At 36.3% G+C, this 16,593-nt stretch overlaps 1 protein-coding gene across 2 annotated transcripts in view; it reads left to right on the forward strand.

The window, feature by feature from the left end:
- LOC149559872 (uncharacterized) overlaps window positions 1–11,464 on the forward strand; it is a 68,125-nt gene extending 56,661 nt beyond the window's left edge. The window contains exon 4 of one of the 2 annotated variants that reach the window (XM_089824338.1): window positions 10,422–11,464. In XM_089824338.1, the coding sequence (XP_089680464.1) occupies window positions 10,422–11,330 (909 nt within the window). In that variant the 3' untranslated portion in view covers window positions 11,331–11,464. The remainder of the gene's footprint in view (window positions 1–10,421) is intronic. The other variant, XM_089824339.1, reaches the window with a different exon arrangement.
- Window positions 11,465–16,593: the final 5,129 nt, after the last annotated feature.

A 16,593-nucleotide genomic window follows, 5' to 3' on the forward strand; every position in this document is an offset into this window, starting at 1 on the left:
ATGTTTTGTCACATGAAGGTTTCTTTGATGAGTTTTCTTAATTTTTTCCTTCAAAAAATGATTGCTGGATATTTATAATTTTTTCTTCAAAAACTATCTAGTGGGTTTATAATTTTTTCCTTAGAATTATCTGTTGGGTTTATAAATTTGTTTTCAAAAATTATCTATTGTGTTTTACTATGTTTCCTCAAAAAAACAATCTGGTGGGTTTATAATTTTTTCCTCAAAAATTATTTGTTGGGTTTATAAATTGTTTTCAAAAATTATCTGTTGTGTTTTACTGTGTTTCCTCAAAAACAAAGCTTTCTATTCTCTGATCCATGTCTCGCATTCTGTTGTTTGGTTTTGATTGATTTTTCTCCTAAAAAATCATGGCTTTTTGCAGCCTGTTTTGGGCTCATGCCCATTTGCAAAGTTTGGAGGGTTTGCTGATTTTTCCTAAAAATCGTGCTAGTTATTCTTAGCATTTCTCTCTATCTGTTGGATTTTGTGATTTTTTACCGCATAGGTTAATTAAGGAATGTACACAGATAACAAACACGAATAGCAACAGTACTTCTTTATTCACATATGCCAATAGGTTACATGCAAAGCATAAGATAAGACAAGACCCGATCCGATCTGATAAGATAAGATGATTTACAATGATCCCAGACGGGGTATAAATACTTTCCGCTGAACCTTCCTGAAAGAGTCCGTCGGCTACATAATATGTCCGTTACAAACTATTTACCGACGACGTCGGCTACAAAGTACAAAATCTACCGACGACACCACCCCGTTGGCTACACAATGTTTACTGACGACAGTGATGATTTCTAGTCAAATGTTTTGCTCATTCCATGAGGATTAGTGGAAGACTCGTCTCAGTGGCAGGCTTTCGTCTCTTTTTGCAAAGCTTTTTGACAAAGCGGGCACCCTTGTTTGTTTTTTTGTAGATGGATTTTGGCTTCTTGGTCATTAACATTTTGCAGATCTAGGGAGTGCCTTAGCAATGACAAAGTGCTTTTGCAAAATTTGTGATCAAATTACAACAGTTAGACAATGACCATTAAGGGAGGGTATTACAATATTATAATGTTTTTCTAATGGTCATCTTCATCTTTAGTTTATTAGGTAGTTTCTATATCTATCGTTAGTTCACAATTGTTTCTTTTAGGAACATCATCTTTAAAAATCTATATAAGGGGCTTTCGTCTCCTTTTTTTAATACAACTACAACACTGATTTAACATCCTCCATTAGACAAAGAGGGAAAGTTGGTATTGGAATCATGTGAAATCTTGGAGTTTTTGGAGCAAAACGTTTATGTGGAAATCCTAGTGGGAGAAAATAAAGACGAATTAATGCTTTTACATAATTTTTTTTTACAAATATTGTAGGTACCAACCCCTTATTTAGTTTGTGAGTTTTAACTCACTAGAGGCACCAACTTCTTGTTCCATTGGTGAGCAGCAACTCACTATTTAAATTTCCACCTTGCCAATGTTGCTTCTAGAATGACGATGGATGATCTTGATCTTCAAAAGTTATGCCTTTGTTCCCCTTTTCAATTTGTATGACTGCTTTCTCAAATTGATCACAAATTTGTCTCCAAATTCCCTTAAAAGGTTTGCTATTATTTTGCTCTTGTTACCACCTTTGAATCTGCCACAAATCAGACTACAACCTCCTCATACGTCTCTTAAATAAATTCTTCACAATCTTCTCCTCAGTTTTGAATTAAATCTCTTATTTTAGGCCCTCTCCAAATCTGGTGCATGCACACACACGCACACACATCCTTGATTGACTTCAGACAACCCAACGCTCTTCTTATCTTTCCTTTGTTAATGATAAATATTTTCTGAACTGAGCACTACGTTAACAATCAGAAAATTGTTGTTTTTTTTCTTTGTTTGGAATCAGCACCTTAATAAATATCCTTGTAACATATGTTAGTCGCTGCATCTAAGGAACTAAACATGTCCTTAAGATTGATGCCTTATTAATATTAACATGAATGTTGTGTATTGGATGGGCCAACAAGGAAGTCACCTTAGCATGCACTCATTGTTCTAGTCGGCTATGTCTTCTTATTGCTGTAAATAAACTGGTAATATAATGAACCTTGTTGGCTCACCCTGAAATTATGCTGACGGAGTCTCTTTTTTTATGTTTTATGTTTTAGAATTTTTTTTTTGTGTATTGAGTATATATTATATTTTGGTTTTTTCAAATATAATGAAATGCTAATGATGTAGTCCAAGGCAGGTCAGTCTCCAAAGAAGATGATCTAGCCCCCATCAATAACCACACAATGGAAATACACCACAAAATACAAGATTTGATAGATAATTCAACTGTTTATTCATCAAATAACTGATTACATACAATGTGTCGGGTTGTAAGGCCATCCTGGTTATGGCCAAATACAAAGCAATTACAGTAATTGTTCTGCAAGATCTCACATGATCGAATTAACTCCTAGCTAGCCCAGATCTGCAACAACAAAACAATTTAGTAGAAACACTAAGAAAGATCTAAACTTGAGTTCGCAAGTCACCAAGCAATCTTCTTGTTTCCTACGCCCACACTCTGCTAAACTTTGCTCCTCTTAGCAACTCTTGCTCCAATCCATCATGAAAAATGAATGACTAAACATTTTTACTAAACCAAGCCATAGGTCAGCCTAGCAAGTTACATTAAATAAACACTCAAGTCACAAGTCGCCCTGACAGACTAAATTAAAATAAGCACTTAGGATAATCCCTAAGTTTACAACCATAACTAACTCATAAGAAAAAAAAAATCTTTATGTGGCCTTAGACATAGGACCACACGCCATCCAACGATCCACATCTAAGATCGCACAAGGCAACTCTCACGGATTGAAGCTTGCGGATGCAATCTCCAAAGTCTGCCCAAGAAATATGAACACGTTCCTAGCAGCCACCAAAAGAGCTCCAACTCAATGCGCACATAGGACAAGGTTCACCAATATGCCTCGAACATAACCCTAGTCGCATGAAACATAAGGTCCACAAAATCCAAGTCCGATGCTCCTGTAGGATTGCCTACTACATGAGGATGCTCTTGCATCACACACCCCAGGTGCGAAAAGATGTTCTCAAAACAGGGAAGAACATCTCACGGGATTCAACACATAAACCCCTAACTGGTTCTTTGCATACATGTCCTCCATGTTATCAACTTGTTCACTCTCGCCTTTGTTCCACTTCTACAAATCTTTTCTTGCAAATGTCATCTTCACATCTGTCTTTGGTGTGCTACAGTTCTGTTTCCCATGCTGATCTCTAACCCTTTGAGAATCCTTCAACTCAACTCGGCTACCAAAACTCAGGTTCCTTAAATTAAAATAAGTACTTAGGACAATCCCTAAGTTTACAACCATAACTAACTCATAAGAAAAAAAAAATGTTTATGTGGCCTTAGACATAGGACCACATGCCATCCAACGATCCATATCTATCGCACAAGCCAACTCTCACGGATCGAAGCTCGCGGATGCAATCTCCAAAGTCTACCTAGGAAATACGAACACGTTTCTAGCAGCCACCAAAAGAGCTCCAACTCAATGCGCACATAGGACGAGGTTCACCAATATGCCTTGAACATAACCCTAGTCGCACGAAACATAAGGTCCACAAAATCCAAGGCTGATGCTCCTGTAGGATTGCTCACTACATGAGGATGCCCCTGCATCACACACCCTAGGTGCGAAAAGATGTTCTCAAAAGATGGAAGAACATCGAAGAACATCTCACGGGATTCAACACATAAACCCCTAACTGGTTCTTTGAATACATGTCCTCCATGTTATCAACTTGTTCACTCTTGCCTTTATTCCACTTCTGCGAATCTTTTCCTGCAAATGTCATCTTCACATCTGTCTTTGGTGTGCTACAGTGCTGTTTCCCATGCTGATCTCTAACCCTTTGAGAATCCTTCAACTCAACTCGGCTACCAAAACTCAGGTTCCTCCTACTGAGTTCTGCATTCTGTAAAGAAATCCGTGAGAACTTCCTGCCACCCTTCTCAGCAATAAACACATTCTTGACACAATCATGCACTACCTTGCAATCATACTGCCAAGGTCTACCAAGTAATATGTGACAACTACTCATGTCCACAATATCCCACAACACTTGATCAACATACTGTCCAATTTGAAAATTAACAAGACATTGCTCCCTCACTTCCCAAGCATGTTCATTTTGCGACTAACCAATGTTATAAGAACAAGGATGTTTCACTCTCTTCAAACCAAGTTTTTAATCCATCTCTTCAGCAACTACTTTATCAATACTATCACCATCCACAATCACATTTCAGCATTTACCTCAAGACTTACGAGTCCTAAGAAAATTTCTCCTTTGACAAGGTTTGAGTACTTTCTAACTATCAAAAGATCTATGTCCTTCCTCACCACATCTAAAACAAAAACCCTTAAATGCACTTCTACTTGTTCTTCTTTGCTCAACAGGTTTCGGTTCATCCTCAGTAATCTGTTTTTTCTTCACCCAGTGTTCCTGCTTATCCTTCCCTTGGGAATTACCTTGATGTCTTCTCTTCAACTTATCTTCTCCCCTCAGAGTATACTGATAAGCATCGTCAACTGAATCAATCTTTAGCATACCAATATCATCCTGAATATTGAATCTCAAACCATTAATATATTTAGCCACCTTTTCCTTAAAAAGTTCTCTATGTCTATTCAACTTGTAAAACTCCTCAATATAATCTTTCACAATCATATCCTTCTATTTCAAATTATGCAATCTCTTAAACAACTCAAGTTTATAATCAACAGGAATGAACTTAGCCTTCAACTTTGTCACCATCAATCTCTACCTAGTGATCTTTATTTCACATTCCTCTTCTCTATCTCTTTGCAATTCTTTCAACTATAAAGCAGCATGTCCTTTCAGCTTAGTTTGTGCCAACATCATTTTGAGCAGATCTCATATATCCTCTAACTCAAATTTGTCCTCCAATTCACCAATCCAATCGATTAGGTCCTCAGGACTCAAAGTATTTGAGAAATGAGAAACATCCATGCTGTGCTTCATCTTTAACCAAGCTTCGGATCTATCCAACCAACCAACTCTATCTTCGACAAATCTCTCCATGCGATCAACTCTGTCTTCAGCACTAGATCCAACAACCTCAAAGTCTTCAACGACTTCCTCATAATCATTTTTTGTACCCACATTCCTCTGTACATCAGCTATAGCTCTCATGATCTCAACGACCATATCATTCTTTATCATCTCTATCTCAAATCTGAAATTTGATCTAACCTTCTTTGAAATCTCAATCTCCACAACATCACTGAGATGTGCAATCTTCCAAGATCTTCGTAAACCCTTTGCAACAAACCCCTAACAATCACCAACTAGATCAAAACTAGGCTTTGATACCACTTGATGCAGTGCAAGGCAAGTGAGTCTCCAAAGGAGATGACCTAGCCCCCAACAATTACCACACAACAAAAGTACACCACAATATACAAGATTTGATAGATAATTCAATTCTCTATTCATCAAATAACTAATTACATACAATGTGTTGGGCTTAATGTGTTGGGCTGTAAGGCCTTTTTGGTTTTAGCCAAATACAAAGCAATTACAGTAACAATTCTACAATATCTCACATGATCCAAATAACTCCTAGCTAGCCCAGATCTACAACAACACAACAATCTAGTAGAAACTTCAAGAAAGATCTATACTTGAGCTTGCAAGCCACCAAGCAATCTTCTTATTTCCTAAGCCCACGCTTTGCTACTAGCTCTGCTAAACTTTGCTCCTCTTAGCAACTCTTGCTCCTCTCCATCATGAAAAATGATTGACTCTAGACATCAGAAGACCCTCTACTTATACTAAACCAAGTCATAGGTCGGCCTAGCGGGTTACATTAAATAAACACTTACATTAAATAAACACTCAAGCCACAAGTCGGCGTGGTAGACTAAATTAAAATAAGCACTTAGGACAAGCCCCGAAGATTACAACCATAACAAACTCATAAGACAAAATATCTTTATGCAACCTTGGACATAGGACCACACACCATCCAACAATCCACATCTAAGTTCGCACAGGCCAACTCCCACGGATCGAAGCTCGTAGAAACAATCTCCAAAGTCCACCCAGGAAATGGGACCACATTACCAGCAGCCACCAAAAGAGCTCTAACTCCAATATGATCACTCCAAACCTTATGCGCACATAGGAAAAGGTCCACCAATATGCCCACCGATATGCCTCGAACATAACCCTAACCGTGTGAATCATAAGGTCCACAAAATACAAGCCCGATGCTCCCGCTACTCCAGGATGCTCCTGCATCAACTAAACTTGGAATGCAAAGTAATATCTAGATTCAAATACCAAATTCATTTGCTACCATTCAATGTGCAAATATTCACAATTCAACTAAGTGCATAAATTTATTAAAATTAAAGAACCTAGCAATGGGACTACTCAACGCTGATGCTGAAAGAAAACTGGATTCACCAATGAAGCCTCCGTTATTTCACACGCTGCCTCTAATAATTTAATAATTTAATTGCAGCTGGCAGAAGAGCAACAACACCGTATGTAATTTGATTGCATCTGTAGAAGTCAAACTCTGCTATAGCAGTTCAGGTCGCAGCACACTAAATGCCCCCAAACAGCATTAATCATTGAGAAATCTTGCAGAAATTTAAATGCCAATGGAAGCCCTCCTTCCTATCTTCAAATCACAACAGTAATTATTAATCCGCAGCAAAATACCCTCAAACTTCAGATTGAAACATGGACCAGAAATCAGAAGGAAACACAATTCATTGGCATTGAAGGCCAATTCCAAGTGCAGATCATAGTTACACTGGCCTGGGGGACATGGGGACGGGGGAGGAGGGGACAGAAGGGCCTCAATTTGGGGACAGCAGGGGGACGGGGGGTATATAGTATATACTATACATATGATACTTAAAATGCTAATTATGAAAAGATGTATAACAGTATAAGACATAAATATGAAGTGTAAGTTCATCAAATCTGCTATTGCTAGTTTTGTTTTACATTGCATTGAACATTGAACAATGAACTACGAAAGAGATCCAAGTTCCAACTTCTAACTTCTATCAAATAACTTAAATAATCAAAGATTGAAGATTCAAATTCAAAACTTAGAAGTCATAGATATCTATTATGATATATCATATTATCAATTTAGCAAAAGTATGAGTATCATTATCTCATCAATCATTCGATGGCATCATACATTTAATTACATCAAATAGCAACAACCATGATATGATCACAATGTTCAATGTTTTAAACTTCAAATATCCAAGTCGCAAATACAAACTACAAACTTAAAAATCTATGAAAACTATTCTTCTTGCTGCTGTTGCAAAATTTAGAAAACTATGAAATGAATAGAAATAAGAAAACATAGAGATTTAATAGGATTTCAACCTCTAAATGGGCCCCACATATCCTAGGGTTAGCAAACAATTAGCAAACAATAAAAAACAACCAAACAAAACCTTTTAATTTTCCATTTTTTTATGTGCTGAAAAGGGGGACGGCCAGCCGCCCCCAGCTGGGTTGGGGGGACGTGTCCCTGTCCCCGTCCTCAAGTCCCCAAATGGGGATGTCCCCCTCTTGGCAGTGCTGGTGCTGGTGGGGACGTGGGGTTTGACATCGATGACAACTTTTTAATCTTAGTAGTTTTCTTTTTGTCCTTGATGTCAAAGGGGAGAAATGCAGATCTAGTGTGTGTTGGGTATGTTACCATCAATGTCAAAGGTGAAGAGTGTTGCAAATATGGTATCAGTGTGTTGTCATTGATGTCAACCATGCAGTAATGTGAGGGATTATAGATATGGTATTAGTTTGTTGTTATTAGTTTAAACTATGGGGTAATTTTCCTTAATTCAACATTGCAGTGATATCTTGTCAATATACAAAGAAATTTTCCAAGGCAATAACAGTTCTTTGTCCGAGATGGAGAGTATTCTGGTCTGCATTCTAAAACATAGCAAGATACTGTTTTGTGGCTCAGAAGGTAAGTTCATAGAGCTGAAAAGATGATATATCCAAAGTTTCAAGTCACAATTCCTTCCATAGAGAAAGAGATGAGTGTACCGGATTGTTCTAAGGTAGTGTAGAGGGGCTTTAGAGGAGAAGTCGGGATACTTCACATTCCATCTCATTGAAGTATATGGTCAAGCGGTTTCGAGGATGTGATTAAGCATGTCTAAGGTATGTTCTACACAAGTTCCAGATAGTTTGGAGCACCACAAGCTCAATATTCAATGAATCAAGTTGATATAGTTGAACTGGCATGCTTTGTCTTCACTTATACAAGTGGTTATGTTATTGCGCCAGTAGAAGAAGATTGTGTATTTCAGTTGTATGAACATTTGTTGGCTCTCCACGTCTCATAAGTGCTTAGGGTTGAATAATATGTGGTTTCTTTCTATGAGTCTGGTATCGCAAGGTGAAAGTTGATATGTTTGGTGATTTGCAGTTGTGGGGCTGGCAAGGCATGTTATCTTCTTTGTGCCATGAACTTGCCTATTTTCACGTGGCTTTGGAGGATGTCTTGGTATATTCTTGGGCCTTGTTAATCTTTATTTTGGTCTGCAACATGTTATCTTTCTGTATATATGTATTTTGTGGCTGACTTGTGTGGTGCTTACCATTTCATCTATACACTATATTGAAGTCAACTCAATTGTTATTTTGAATGTGGAAAGTTTGCAAAATAATTGCGCCAGAAGTCGTGAGCCGAAAGTAGCATTTTAGATGCAAGGAAAAGTGCTAGAGGTAGTGAACCGAAAACAACTGATATAAGTATGCAAAAGGTTTGTGGTGATTATCAATCATTATCTCTTGTTGTGAGTTTGTACTTTCCTTTGCATAAGTGTTATATCTTCTAGGGAGTCATGAACTTCCTTTGTAATCATAAACCATGTTTTAGGGAGTTGTAGCTTCCTATGGGGTGTAGCTCATAAAACTTAATTTAATCTTGTTTGTGAGGTTTCTCGCTGTTGTTTTTCGCTTCTTGGGTTTTCCACATAAATTTGGTGTTCTCTTGTGCACTTTTGTTGAATGTTTTGCTCAAGATTTCATCTTTGTTGATCTATGAAGAAAGGTGTTGGATTATGTGTGTGTGAGATTGAAAAACCATTGCCAAAAACACAACCAACCCAGTTCAAAACCCAAAAACCAGACACAAACAGGACAGCATATTACATGGTCATAAAGATCTATAGTTGGCAACTTCAACTTAATGTTCTTGTTTCTTTTAAGCCTTCTTTGTTCTTGTTCTAGTAGTGGAAGGGATTGTTTAGTTTCAATATTTGCTCCTTGGCTACGCTCTGATTTTGTTTCACCTTTGTACCCCCTTAATAGCATCTATTTTGTTGGTTTGTAGTGCAGTTGCCAATTGGTACTGCTGATTGACAATGACTCTATTGAAAGTAGTGCCAAATTCATAGAGGCAAGTGAATGTCTATTGCTAAACTATTACACTACCAATTGCAAATAAATAGAAAATGATAGTACACATCAATTCATTATAGATGAAGAATATTAATTGCCTTTTTCCAAGGTAGTTTTTTGCAAAATGAAATGCAAAATAGGGAGGACCATGTATAATATAGACCTTCTTGACTACAAGAAACAAGAAAGTTAATCGAAGTGCTTGATGGTTGCTAGTAAAACCATAAGTATTGTCACAACAACTATGCAAAGCCCACCAATAACTTACAGAATGGTTGGCAAAACAAATACAAAAAGTTAAAAATAGAGAATATCAATCTATTCTTGAAAGAGTTCTTTGGCTCCTATAGTTTGGTGGTAAGAGGTTTGTTCTTTATATCAAAGGAAAAAATTTGCAAGTTAATGGAGTTCGCCATTGTGGGTTGATAGTTCATAACATTTCTATTGGTAAACTAAGTTTCAAGTGTAGTTACTGGTACCTTAAAGAATGCGTGGAAACTTCAGCAGAACATCGTTCAAAATTTGATGTGCATCTCGAATTTGTTTTTCATCTGGGAATGGGCTTTAGCTTCAATAAAATACTAAATCTTCATGCTAATCAACATTTAGTCATTAGAACAAGATTCCTTTTAATTGAAGTTTTTTGATACTCTTATTCTTTTGACACTTATACTGGGCTGGAATTTTTAAGTCCCGCCACTCGTGTATAAATTTTCAGTGGCCTTGAACTATTGCTTCTTAATATTTTATGTCGATGTAGATAGCAGTTAGTAAATGTCAAAACTGATGCTTTGAAATTAATGAGTTCTGTGTCGATATAGTGTCCACTTACAGAAATCAAAATTGACTGTGCTAAGAGTTTTCTACTGTTTTTTGAGTGAACTAACCATCCCACTATAACCACATTCTTGTCAGGTGATGCAGGGATTACAAGAAGGGGATCTTGGTAATTCAAAATCTGAGAATTTGCCTCCAGAAAAAAGCATATCATCTCACCATAATCTACAGCCTAAGATAATAGAAAATCAGATGGATATAGTTAGTCGGTCATCCTCAGAATTTTGCATGGACAAAACACAAGAAAGATGGATGAAAAGATTAAAATGGACACATGAGACTGACGAGAAAACGCTAGAATCCACCTGTTCAGAAATGGAACTTGATACAGAGAGGCAAAATATGCAAATTCCTGATTACTGTGATGGATTAGAAGGCAGCAGAGAATCAGAAGCAGATAGGTTACATCACGCAGTAGGTTTAACAGGGGCATCAAAGAAAGTGTTGGAACATCACAGATCAACTGGTTGTGAAAAAGATGTTCAGAAGAAGCATTTTGAGTCACACATACAAAACGAAGGAGACATAATGGCATCTTCTCTTCATAAGCACACTTGTTACATTGACCATCAAGTGAGTTCTAGTTTACTTGATGATAACACCCTAAATCATACTTCACTGGGACAAAATACCATGGATCCTACATCACACTCTACAAATATTACAGAGCTGCAAACAAAAGTTTCTTTGTCTGGTAAAGGTTCTTCCTCAAGATTACAAAAGAAGATAGATATGGCCTCGATATTGTCTCATCCTTGGATTCGACGCTGGCGACCTGCATATCCGATCGCATCATCCCTGTGGGAGATTCATCACAGTTCGTTAGTTAACAAGCAAATCAATCCTAGAAGTCTTCCACAACTATTTGCACCGATGAAAATGATGCCAAGTGCTGCTGCAATGGCAATTGTCGGGATTGCCACACAACAGTTTCAACCATGTCAGCTGCAAAAGAAGGGTTCCTTTTCAGTTTGGACTGCTGTATGATTTACCATGAATGAAACTGTAGAATAACAAAAAAATTAAGATAGTTCATATTATCTTAAATGTCTGGATTCCCAGGTGACTGGAATTTTGATTACACTAGTTTCTTTTTTATTTGAAGGTTTTGCTTCGGATTATTTGGTATGCTGTACACATTTTATCTTGCATGCTAGTTAGCTTGTTAGGCACGTGGCTGGGTCTGAGGGAGTGAGAGCGCCAAGGGCGGCGGATTTTAGTTATTGTTCTTGAAATCAAATCTATGCTCAAATCTAAATTTCGTTTTATATACCATGCTGATACTTGGAAGCTCATGATTCCAGTTTGAGACTAAATGTTCGGAAAAAGATTTTGGAGTTGAGTAGTATTTTCTGAAGACATCGTATTCATTTTTGTTTTGTGATGCTCATAACAATCCTTTGTAGACTTGAAATTACAAGGTTATTTCTTTTGAAATTTGAATTACTTTAGGACTAAGTTACCGGTACTTCCTCTTTTGCCTTCAATTGCTGGTACGGTACGTATCGGATTCGGATACGTCCAAAAAACCCAGTGGAATCGGACAGGAATCAAAATTTTGAAAGCTGAAACATATTTACGATTTTCAACCCATATCCCAACGTTTTGGTAATGACCTTGCAATTTGACTGTGATTTGACTTCGATTCTGGTTATTTATGAACATGACGTGTTTGATTTTAACCCTTTTTTCCACTTTAAAAACCCTAAATTCAAATCTGGAAAGTATATTTCATCCGCTGGTCTGTCATTCTTTCGGCTGCAAAGCAAAACCCTTTCGTCGGACAGTAGAAGCAGCTGCGAGGACGGGAATACACTGCGACTGCGAGGACGGTAGCCATTGCAATTGTGACGACAATCTGCATTAACCTGCGTCCAAGTCGGGAATCCAGACGGTATCTGCTGTGTCGAAAATATGCATTTAAAATCTCTGTCGCCTCCAAGTTCATTCTGCAACCAGCGTTTAAGTTCATTACGTGTATCGGGATACGTATTAAAATGATTTATGATTTGTTTTAAAATTTATTTGATGTTTTAAAATTTATATAATATAAATCGTATATAATTATTAATATAGCAAGTTTTCAATTTTTTTATTAAATTATATATAAAATATAAATTTAGATTGTTAGTTTTTTTAACGTTCAGGCAGTATAGTTTTATGTAATATTACAATGACTAAAATATTATAATATATTATAATATTTATATAATAATATTTGTTATAAATTTTAATGTTATAATCTTAATATATATTCAATACTTATTATTTAATGTTTAAAATATAAATTAAATTTGTTTATTTAATATTTAATATTGTATTATTAATATGTTTTTTTAAAACCTGTTGGCTCTTGTAGACAGCGTTATGGAAACTTCTACTGCTCGGTCCAAATTCAAGACCGACCCGAACTCAATGAAACACAACCAATTGGCAGCAAGCAAGGCAGAAGAATTGGTTTATGTGCATTCCAACTTGCGCCTGCTCACTTTTAAACAAAATCGGTACAAGGGGGCACAAAGCCGTTGGATGTAGATCCTGAGTGAGCTAATTTGGATTTTAGCCAATGTGCTTCTAGCTATGCAAGTGATACTGGGGCTGCATGTGGTTCCAGTAATCTTAATTTTGTTGATGACCAATACAACGCTGATTACTAATTATATTATTTTAACAGTTGAACCGGTGCACAATGAATTCGATATATCTATGATAACATTCAAGTTTTGACAAATTGATATGAAACTAGACTATATACATGCATAGATGTATTTATGATTTTTATATTTTTTTTTGTATGGACGTACCCAGACGTACCCAAACCCCCCTCCAGAAAAATTGCCGTACCCACGTATCGTACCCACGTATGCGTACCCGTGCCCGTACCCATACCGGCAACTTAGCTTTAGGATCATTAGTTCCTTTCCACTTTAGTATGTACATGCTTTTTGATTCCATTATCATATTCGATATAAGCTGGCGTGGCTGGAGGTCTTGTGCGTGAGGAGGCAGCATAATCTGTTATTAAATAACTTTTAAGAGTTAATAAACAAGAGGTGTAGTTTTTATGTGATTCGCATGCGTATTAGTATGCCATCTTATTTTTGGAGTATCTACTCTGCAAAATTAAGTTCAGGCTTAATAAAATTTGACTGATTTTCAGAACCTGTTATATGCTAGAACACGAGGTTCATTTCAGGTAGATGGTTTATAATTCATGTACTTATCGGGTACCTGTGGGTATTCTTCATTATGTGTTATATACAAAATCTTGCTGCCAAGATGCATTTCCTGTATAGAATTCGTTTATCTGAATATTTTAAGTCTTTGGGTGTGTTGAAGATTCTATAAACATTTTTGAGGAGCCGCTAAACATTTTTTGGTTATACAGTTTATATACGTGTAGTTAATGTAAAAAACAGAGAACTATATTTATTTGACTCAATATTTTTCTTTTGGATCTGATTTTTATATTATGGTTTCAGCTGAGTTCTGATTGCCTTATTGTTCATGCTTTTGCACTGGCCCTTTTTCTCTCTAGTTGTCGTTTAATTGCACCTGATCCACTGTTGACCAAAAAATTTAATTATCAAAAGTTAGAAATAATTAGTTTTTAATTTTTAACACTTTTGGCTCTAGAATGTTAGACTTGTTGATTGATTTTAAATAAATACTGTTATTTTGTACTTTTTAGTTAACTAGTTTTTTGGATCAAGAGTGCATCCTGATCACTGGAGCTATTTCCATCCCGTAAGTTTTCAGCGTGCTTTTCTGGCTCTAGTTTTACTTCTAGACAAGACACCTCACTCACTCGCAAAATGATTTCTAAAATCTTGCAGGTTTAATCATCTTGCAAGTTGCTTGTTTTTGGTGTATAGCTTGTAGATTGTTTTTACATGATCTGTTTTATTTGACACAAAAGATAGCTCAACAATCTATCACATACTCTAGCTAAATGGCTGTTTCTGATTGGGAGTGAACATGAAAACCGAGTGGGCTTGAACATCCATCCTTCACTGGACATTCCCTTTTCTCTCACATACCTTTCTGTGTTGAGTGGGCTTGAACATCCGTTCTTTGTCGGCCGTTCCCTCTCTCTCACATACCTTTCTGTCTTTTAAATACAAATTCTATCAACAACAAAATGTCTCTTTCGGTATCTGTTATATCTAAGCTATGATTTACGTTGTCATGTATTAGTTTGGTATGCATAAAAACTGTACGGATAATAGATACCATGATAAAATACGTTCTCACCTACAACTTCTTTGTATGGAACTATGTATTGAGGCAAATAGGCATTATTCCTGTGTTTTTAACCTATAAATTCTTTGAATTCATCTATGCGTTGATGTGGAAATAATGTGCTGTTCTCTTTCTTACACACCAACAATCTCAGGAAAAAAACCTAAAGCTACATGGTCTTGAAACTTGACGAAAGACATTTGTGTTTGTGATGAAGATGGTATATTATGGTCTGTGATCGAGTCTTCATGAGTCATCTTGTATGGCTCAACGATTAAGATGCCGTGGAATGTCTCCCCCTCTCTATATACGTCATAATGGCTCAATTGGTAGGACCGTCTTGTAACTTGCTTGTTATAGTTTAACAATCAATACATGACGACATTATGTTTGAGTAGTTGAGAAACTATGTTACCTGGGGGGTCAACGAGTTTCTGAACCACGTTGACCATTTTGGGGACTGTTTTTCCATTTCCTAACATTCTGGGGACTGCATAAAACACTTCCTATTAAAATTTATTAAACTCAAAAAAATCATTAAAAAAATGATTTTCCAGTCATCTACAGTGTCGGACTTGTGGAAGTCAATTTTTTTATTATAAAATATAGTATAAAATGAATGATTAGGGGTGGCTTTCATAATATCTTTGTTTTCATTTTGAAGCTTGGGATGATAGTGATGGTGACTTTGATATGGATGATTAGGGGCAGCTGCCTTAGTATCTTTTGTTTTCATTTTGACTTTGATGTTTCAGACTTTGGAGTGTTTTGTCTTGACATTATAATATTATATGATCATTGATAGTTGATACATTGATGGAATGATTATATATCAATATGATCATTGATACATTGCAGTTGATACTATAAAAGTTTAAAACTTTAAAATCTGAGTCTTTATCTATTCATCGTTTCCATTTTATTGAGAGTTGATGTTCTTCATTCCCATATTTGATTCATTTCATTATGTACTAATGTTATTTTAAGTACTTAAATGACTATTGAAAATGATGCTATTTAGAATTTTCTATGGTGATTCGATTAGATGCTGATTGCTATGCTCTATGATCATTGATGAATCATTATTTGATTAATGAAATTGATAATTTTAAACTATGTGATGAATTTAAAATTGACGAATATATTTGGAAATTCATATATATATATATATATATATATAAAGTTGTCCCTTGCAGTCCCTTGTTTTAGCGAAAAAAAAAATTGTCGTGGAAACCCGTTTCCCCGTCCCACCATTCCCTCGTACTGGAAACTTGGGGTAACATAGTTGAGAAATGAATGAATAGACCTATGATCAAGGCACCTTGTTGCGATCCAGAAATTAAGGCATATTATGGTCTAGTAGTTTAGACCTTATCAATCACCTCATATGCTACATCAATTAAGATACGGGAGACATTTGCCTATTATGTTCTCCTTTCTTAATGATCTAAAATGGATTATATCATAGGGATTTCAAATTTTATAAGAAAGAAGGAAAGTACACCTATTCCATGTCACCAATTAACAAAAGTGGTGGTTGGTATTGATCACAAAATTCCTTGTATATGCTAGTCATGGCTCTTTCAATCATTCTTGGACCCAAAGATATACTTACCTCACCCTCTCAATAAACTTGCAAGTCTTATCAACCTCAATATTTACTTTTAGGTCCTTATTTGGCCGACCAAAGTGAATGCGATTAGGCCAAAGTGAATGCAAAGTTGGCCTAATGACACTAAACTGAAACTTGTAAGATCCATTAGAGAATGAATGACCTTGTTTTTGAGTCTTGTGTGTACACTAAATTTTCCTCTAAGCCTTCAAAGTTCCAAACATTATAACCATCTAGTAGTTGCACCAAGGTTCTTTCTAAAACTTTTGATTGTCCATTTGTTTGTTGATGCTATGTGGTGGACTGTTGCAGAAGACAAGAAAGCCATGGTAATGTTCGGGACCTCGGGGCCTCTAGATGTTTTAGATATGTGCACATGCACACCTTTAGAGACAC

Source organism: Cupressus sempervirens, chromosome 4 (genome assembly GCF_028749045.1).
Source record: "Cupressus sempervirens isolate cs-2001-9-10 chromosome 4, ASM2874904v1, whole genome shotgun sequence".
NCBI classification, from domain to species: domain Eukaryota; kingdom Viridiplantae; phylum Streptophyta; class Pinopsida; order Cupressales; family Cupressaceae; genus Cupressus; species Cupressus sempervirens.